Source organism: Excalfactoria chinensis, chromosome 8, assembly GCF_039878825.1.
Source record: "Excalfactoria chinensis isolate bCotChi1 chromosome 8, bCotChi1.hap2, whole genome shotgun sequence".
NCBI classification, from domain to species: Eukaryota; Metazoa; Chordata; class Aves; order Galliformes; family Phasianidae; genus Excalfactoria; species Excalfactoria chinensis.
The window spans coordinates 11,241,058-11,249,449 of NC_092832.1; the positions used below are offsets into that span (position 1 = coordinate 11,241,058).

General features: G+C 43.7%; 1 protein-coding gene across 1 annotated transcript; it reads right to left on the minus strand.

Moving 5' to 3' along the window:
* Positions 1-1,104: 1,104 nt before the first annotated feature.
* On the minus strand, positions 1,105-7,491 carry F3 (coagulation factor III, tissue factor). Its single transcript, XM_072343498.1, has 6 exons — positions 7,285-7,491; positions 6,156-6,270; positions 4,169-4,353; positions 3,566-3,747; positions 3,279-3,438; positions 1,105-2,226 (listed from the first exon to the last, which is right to left on the minus strand). The coding sequence occupies exons 1-6, from the start codon at positions 7,352-7,354 to the stop codon at positions 2,084-2,086; spliced, it is 855 nt and encodes a 284-aa protein (XP_072199599.1). The 5' UTR covers positions 7,355-7,491; the 3' UTR covers positions 1,105-2,083.
* Positions 7,492-8,392: the final 901 nt, after the last annotated feature.

The window sequence follows — 8,392 nt, forward strand, 5'->3', positions numbered from 1 at the left end:
ATTTAAGGCACTGTTTGTGATCCGTGGGTGTTCTTTCTTTCTTTTAATAAAAACAACCTTCGTACTGAAAGCAAAAGAAGAATCTAGCTAGCGAAGCATAATTTATAACATCTTTCTATGTAAATAATCAAATGCACAGCATGGTTTAATAAACACTATGCTGTTTCCTGTGGGCTTTTGTTTTCCTATGAACTTTGCCTTTCCTGAGCTCTACTCTGAATGAAACTAATGAAGTGGAACAGGGGAGTAATGATGACCACTTTGGAATGCTTTTAAGCTTACTCCCACACACTCTCATGCTTCTGATTGCTGGTGTAAGATTCTTTTTCCAAAGAAGGCTTATTCAGAAAATACATTAAGCATTTATTGCTCAATATTAACTAAAAAGTTTTTTCTCTCCTTGTAAATAACAGAACTCAAAAGCAAATCAAGTGTCTGTTAAACTACTCTGGCACAATCATGAGACTCATAATCCATATGAAGAAGTATCTTACTGTATAGTAAGAATAACAAATATCAAATGCTATTCTGTAAGATTTTTTTGTTATCAGTTCTCATAAATGCAGTTATGCCTCCTCAAAGGCACATACATAGCACTGAGGTATACAGCCAATTAGTGTGACCTGCTTGATGCTTTTTTTTTCCCTTCTGTTTTGGTTCTTATCCCCATCATTATCAGCAGCAATAGGTAGAACATTGCAGCAGTTATCAGCCTGGGGTCAAATCCCGTACTGCCTTGACTGAAAACTACTATCAAAAGTGGTACAGGTATCAGCATGGGGATTCCTAAGCAAACCTCCAGATGGGCATCCAATACACTTTCCATTAGATTAAGAAGCAGATTCTGAATAACCACTTAACCAAACAGAAAGCTGAACAGCAACTTGGGGCTCTTCAATACCTATCATTAGTTCATGAAGTGTGGCTTCTCATGTTTTTGTCCTTGCAGGTAGTAGGTGTCCTGCTGGTTTATTTCACATGGTCCTGGCTGGATTTCTGACTACTTGTGTAAACTTTGATCACGAGGTAAGTTTCCTAAACACATTTTTAACTTGAGTTCCAGAATGAATATTGTACTCCATTAAAAAAAAAAAAAGAAAGGCCTTATTTTCCCAGTCACCTTTATTTCACTAGAAAAGTATAAATTACTATAAATACAGGTATCAGCAGTATAAAAATTAGATCGTCATCCATAAAATAAATATTAAAACAGTCATAGCAAAAGGTACCTCTGAATCCCATCACCAAGATGATTTGAATCAATAATACATGAACAGTTGATTTACCATTTAATTTCAAATAAAGTTCAGAATGCAGTAACTACTGCTACTTGCTCAGTGTTTGCCTGAAGTGAGTTGCTATTCCCTCAAACTGAAGTATTTAGCTTAACACTTATTTGAAGCCAACAGGCTACCCTGTCTGTAGAACTGTAGGTGTAGTGTAATCCAGATATGCTTCCCATATGGTTAGCAACTACCTACTGCAAGAGCATTAGTGGTCACCAATGCGTTGTTTGTTTGTTTACTGCTGATTGGATATATCCAAAGATAAAGAGACCACGACAGTTTTATCCAAGAAGTGCAGAAATAGCAGTAGCTTCTTCGTACCGTCTGAACTAACAGATCATTTCACCAGTTAATAATGTCGTAAGAAGGTCAGATAATTAGAGGTTTTGTTTCATAGAAACAGAAAAATGGTCCTTTTCATTAGCAAAGGACGTTTTTCAAAAGTAGTGTTTTTCTCCTCCTCACAAGTACTGTAAGACTTCTGGCTCAGTAATGCTTATACTTTGAGAGTGCCTGGTCAAACCAAAGATTCACTTGATTCTAGCTGAGAAGAATGTATGAGGAGGGTAATTATGTTGTAATTGATCACCAAAATATTCTTCCAGCCTCCAGACACTGGAGACAGGGGCTTCCTGCTATCTGTGGCTTTCTTTTGTTTGTTTTTAAATCTGTGGCTGTCTAGAACTTTGGTGGACTCAAAGATCCATTAGCTTCAAATTTCCCGTACCAGAGAGGCTAAAGGCTCCATCCTTTTTTCTGCCTTTGTGTCTTCCACAAGTATCCACAACAGTTTTTCCTTAGACACCATTGAGTGGTTCTTTTTCTCTTGCAGTTTTTGCTTTTTTCTTGCGTTTACACAGGATCACCGCTAGGACAGTGGCCAGAGTGATGACTGCAATTGCTACCACTGCTATGATGATAAAGACTTCTGCTCCGTATTCTGTAGAGTTGGGGAAAAAAATAATAATCCGAGGTTCAGTTATCAGAGCCAACACGTCACAGCGCTACAAATCCTTACGCTGAGCTAAAAAATGTACCATGGAAGTAGAATGATTACCCTGGTGTGAACCCAATTTGTTTTAGAATGAATTTGTTGAAGTAAAGCTTTATTTCATGTGGTTCACAGTGGGTTTTAATCTAGATAGTACAGCAAAATAACAGGACTAGGTCAAATCACCCCCCCAGTCTCTGTGGAACTAAATCCAAGTGAGTATTTTTTTTCTAGATTAGAAGCTAGAAAGTACCAATAAGAGATAATCTTACTGAAATTGTAACTTACTAGAATTTAACTATTGCGATATTTAAAAGTATATACTTTAGATAATAAAGTTAATTAGAAAGCAAGCTTTGTAAGAGGTTCTCTAAAAGTCCAAGTTGCTTCATCTAATGGAGAGGAAAAAAGCATGCTGGTATTGTAATACTATTTAATAAGTATTCAAAACTTTATACAGAAGAAAGTGTTATTCAGGCCTGAATAAAACTGGCTGATTCACTGTCTGCTCACATAGATATGAGAAGTCAGTCTGTCAGCTGACATGGCAATGTAACACTAAAGAGAGTCTTGGACTCATCATCTGCTTTTGAGATAATAAATTTCAGTTCAAATTACAAGTCAATGGAAATGCTTGTCATTCAGATTTCCAGCACTCCTATGCTTTAGAGGTAATCAACCACTTGCACTTGCTATGGGATTGCTTGTATCAGGAGGATCCAAGGGAAGCAGTGGGGGGAAAAAAAACAACCACACAAAAAGCCAAACAAATAAAGAAAATAAAGCCACAATCTAGTGAAGAGACCTGAAACTCTTGTGACCAGTCAGCAGCTCAGACCTTGCCTAATGGTGTTCTTCCCATTAGTCTGTGGTCCTTTCATTTAAATAAGTTCATTCATAACTTAGGCATCACACATTATAGAGTTATAAAACATTGAAAATTGAAGCGTCTTTGTGTTGAAATGCTGAAGGCAGTGCAACACTCTTCACTAGATACGTACCATCTAAAATAGTTCTTCCTACGGTGGTACAAAGCACTGTGCTTTCTTGACCATTACGATTTTCTCCGCGAGAGGGAATGATTCCCTGTATGTAGAAGCAATAGCTATTTTTGTTGTCAACGCTTACATCAAACGTATGGCTTTTTGTTGTTGCATCTTTCTGTAAAGAAGAAAACATTTATCACTTCACGTCCTCTGCAAAAATGCCAGTGCTTTTAAGGCAGCAGAAAAATTATATAGGTGTTATATATCTACAGAATATGAAGAAAAGCAGAGTAAGGCCTTACCTTTCCAGAACTTTGATCTTTCCAGTAATAGAGTTTGTATTCCAGGTCTTGTTTGAAAATATCTCGAACACTTTGAAAGCTTCCGTTAGGAAATGTATATGGTGTAAGTGGATCGCGGAGCACAACATGCAGTTTGGAGTCTTCTTGTGTGTAGTTTTGGATCTCCGGTTTTCCAATAATAGCTAAAGAAGCATTTTCAGAATTAAAACACTGGCATCACTTCTTTTTCCCATTCTTGCTTGTTCTACACTTCTACTGCTTTCTACATAATATGCTCTTTCCCTCTTATTCCCTTCCCTTCTCAAACAGAAGAATTTACTCAGCCAAGGCAGTACTGGTATTAACAAGTATCTGTGTCTTGTACACAATGCTGATAAAATGGTGTACAGTGAAGTGAGAAATGAGTAGTGGTTAAAATCTCACACACTGCTCTGCAACAGGGAAAGAAAGCTCTATGTCTGAATGTCATCTTCTAAGACATCAGTAAGGCTACTGAAGAATCTATAGGAGCAAGCTTTAGGCCAAATCCAAACCTTGTTTAAGTCAATGAAAATCATCTTGAAAGGAAGCTAATGAAAAGATTTAATTGGGGATTCTACTTACTCTGATAATAAGGTGTGAACTTTTCAGAGCTTGCAAAAAGTGGTTCTTCAAAGTCATCCTCTACCAAGGATTTTACAGATAATACATGTGCTGTGTAGGTCTCTTTTACATTCCGGAGTGCATCAGTGACATCGCACTCTGTTTCTGTAGTCATTATGCATTTTTTTTTTGTATCAGATGTCTCCCTTGAAAGAGTAAGAAAGAAGTGTCAGCACTAACCAAGAAGACTTTCACAAGCTACTTACATAGGCTAAAAACACTTTTCCCCTCAAACTGCATGGCCTTCCCTCAGTCAGTGGAATGGCCTTGCAGGTATAAGTAGGCTGAGAAGTAGAAGGGAAAAAAGCAAACAAACAAAAAAACAACCCACTGTTCTGTGCTGATATATTTCACAATGCGTTGTAGAAACAAGTAGTAATTACAGAAAGATGCTTTTGGGGTTTTTCTTCAGTTGATTTATGAAAACAAAACAGAAAATAAGATATAGAAATTACTTTGAAAATGTTATCCCTGTTCACAGACGCATCTAAAGATGATTGCCTACAGCAACATGAGTTGTCCTAGGAAGCTCTGCTGCTACGTATAGTAATCACTTAATCTAACAGTGCCTCCTCCTTTGTGTCACTTGTGTTTGCATCTATGCAGGTACAACTGTCACTAAGAACAAGACACTAGCAGCAATTTTAATTGCAGTATTACATTACAGAAGCAAGAAAAAATATTGTAGGAAACACGACCTCTATGAACTTCTCTTGATTCTAAAGAATTGAGGATTTACTTGAGAAATAATGAATAAGCCATTGGGAAAAAAGTTTTAATGGCCACTTCGCACCCTGATAATACCTTGAAAAAGGACAGAAGAGATCTGATCTTGGTGATCAAACAAATGTACATAAAAGAGAACGAAAACATTTGAGAGCAATTCATCTGCAGAAACATCTTGTCTAAATAAGTTCCTCCGTATCACAGCTAGGCCTGATTCTATGCTAAACCTTGGGCAAACAGACTTCAATATTTCGTAAGCAAAATAAACTTCAATTTCATAAAACATTTCAACTTGCACAGTGCAGGATAAGGTTCTGTGTCTGCACTTGGCTCTTTGTAAGACTGAGCTCTTAAGCTAGGTTGTGCCACTCTGCTAAGGGCGTGCTTTTAAGTCTATTCATTTAATTGCTCCCTTAGCCTAAAGAATAAAAGAGCGCATTAGGCCATCGTGTTGGTATTTCATCCATTAGTCATGAGACTGCTCTCATTTCTAGGCAACTTTTATACACAGAGAAGACTACAGTACCACATTTTCATTACAAGTGGGAGAGATTCTGATGCAGACTCCCTTCAGGGTATGTTTATTAATGATGTATGAATTAACATGGGAGCTAAGAATAGCACTGATTTATTGCTGAACTTCACAGAAGTTTCTGTGCAGCAGAGGTGTCAGACACTTCACACAGGCTGATAACGTTTTTATGTCTGTAGTCTTTCATAGCTTCTATAAAACATGATGACAGAGGAAGTCTTGACGGAGCTAGATGAACAAAGGTAATTTTTAGTATTACCCAGCTAGATTAAACATACATTATGATGATTCACTGATTAGAAAATTCAGACTCATATTTATCAGACACTGCCAGAGACTAAAGAACAAAGACTCAGTTCAGACACGAAAAGGTGAAGTTGTGTCTAATACACGGCACGTCAGATCAAATGTCAGCTTCTTCTTCCAGTACACTGGCACACGTCTCCAGTGCAGCTGGAGCCGCACCTCACCCCAGGACTGAAATACCAATCTAAAGCTCCGCTTCCATTTCTGAAGTGGGCCAAGCCAGAAACCTGAATCAGGTATTGTTACGGTTGGATATACTGACACTTGGGCTGTCAGTTGCCTTAAAAGTGAGCTCTTTTCCTGATACATTCAGTCTCAGAAACCATCGAACACTCCAGATACATCTTCAGTTGCCATTGATGCACACACCTCCATGTCACTTACCCATGTATTTCCACAGTGTAGAAGTAACCCGATGGTTTTGGTTGCCACTTTAGTATGGTTTTAAAATTGATTGAAGACCAAGTTATATTAACTGCCGTTGGTAGTCCTGGGGTGCCTTTAAAAAGAGAAAAGCGTGCCATTAGCCATGTCATACGTAACTGCTGGCTGCCTGCACTACTGTTTAGGTAAAGGGAGCATTGCTGCTAATCACTGCTTAGGGGAGTTATTTCGGGCGGAAAGGCCCAGTCCTGCCCTTTGGGCTCAGGCTGTCTCACCGAAGGAATGTGCCCTGGCAGAAGTGAGAAATATGAGAAGAAAATTATTTTCTGTCGCTGTTGTTCTAACTCCGAGCTTGCTGAGGTAACTCCACGAGTCCTCACTTTACTTTGCGATCCAGCACCCCATAAGAACGTACAAAATCTTGAAGACCCTTCTAAGAATGTCTGAACCTCAAACAGAACACCCTCACATGAGACTGCCCGAACCCCAAACAGCAGCAGTGCGGTTCACAGTCCCTCACTGTCTCTAATGTGAAAGGCTTCAACCTCGGCTCCCCTTCGATTCATTCAGGAAAGATAAAGTATTCAGAACGCTGCGCTGCCCTGAGCACGGTCAGCTCGCGGCCCGTCCCGGACCGAGGGGAAGCTTCTGGGGACTGTCCCGGTGCACAGCGCGGTGGAAAACCCCGCGCGGCGCGACGAGCCGCGACCTCCCCGACCTCCGTGAAGCCAGCGCCGCGCTAAGCCATCCCCTCATTGCTTTCTAACCGTGGCCTGCTCAGCCGCTCCGATCAGCTCAGACCTGGCGACAAAGGAGGCTCGCTCCCGGTGCCGCTGGGAAGCCCTGCAGCACCCGACTGCGGACATCAGGGCTCCCGTAGGAACAAACCAGACGCGGCGAACGAGCGCTCTGCCAGCGGTGCTGAACGGCCGAGTCGCCGCTCTCCACGGCCCCGCAACGCAGCCGCTGCCTCCCGCCCCCACGGCCGCTGCCCCCAGCCCCAAGGGCCACGCGCGAAGTTTCTGGCGGAGGGCAAAGGCCGCCGCGCGTGGCCGCCCTGTCACGAGAACCGAGCCCCGCGCCCACCCCTCCGCTCCGTCCCGCCGCTTCCCCCCCCGCCATCACCCACCGGCGGCGGCCAGGCGGCACAGCAGCGCGCTCAGCAGCACGGCCCGCGCTCCGGCGGCGGCACGCGGCATCCTCAGGGAGCGGCTCGGCGACGTCGCGACGGGGCTGAGCGCGGTGAGTTACCGACGGGACGGGACGGTCCTACTTATATCTGCGGGACGAGAGGCGGGGTCAGGGAGGACGGGAGCGGGGCTGAACGAAGAGCTTCGGCATCACCAAGTTGCGCAAGGCGGGACGGGGGTCTGCGAGGGGACGGCCCGCTGCGGGAAGGGGCCCGAGGGAAGGGGCGGCGCGGCCACCCGGGGAACGCCTCTCCGTGCCCGGAGCCACCTGGGCGCTGTGCTGCTGGCAGTCCCGGTGCACGCGTGCCCCCCCCGGCTCCCGTCCGCCGTCCGTGCGGTGGGATGCTGGTGGGGCCGAACAGCGCTCCGGCCGCTGGTCCCGAGGCTCTGGGCTGGCTGTCTCGGGTCATAACTCTGCAGCGACAAACGTCTGTCCGGCCTCGGTTCAGCGCGCGGAACGCGGCTGCTGGGCTCGCTCCTGCCCTCCCCGCACGGGTAATGGGGCTCTGCTAGGCTCTCCCGTCAGGATAGACAATAAATAACCCCCCCCAAAAAATCCCCAGACACTGTTTGAGGATTTGTGCCTCAGTTTTCTCGTAAAACAGACACCGGGTGGACGCTTTTCCTACAAAGTTGTTGGGAATATATGTCATTTTCAAGGGTAGGAAGGTATCTCGGACAAATTTGCTGAATGTCTGCCTGCCGTCATTGTCGCGAGCTCTGTGCCCCCGACGTTGCCCGTACTCATTGCTCCCCGCCGTGCTGCTTCGCTGGGTGCTCAGCCCAAGTTTTGGGGCCTGGGGTCTGCTTTCATCTAATGCTCGAGCTCTAGAGGGAGCTGTGTTCGCACTCAGCTGGGGATACTTCTGCTGGGAAGGTGGGAAACGGGAGGTTGTGGAACCTTGTCTGGATATAAAAGGGATAGGTGCATTTTGCAGCGTTGTGCTGACATTTCTTTTTGTATTGATGATGGTTTTTACGAGGTCTTACACTTGGAAAATATGTGTAGGAGAAGAGTAACAGGGAAGTTGCATATCTAATTGCCTT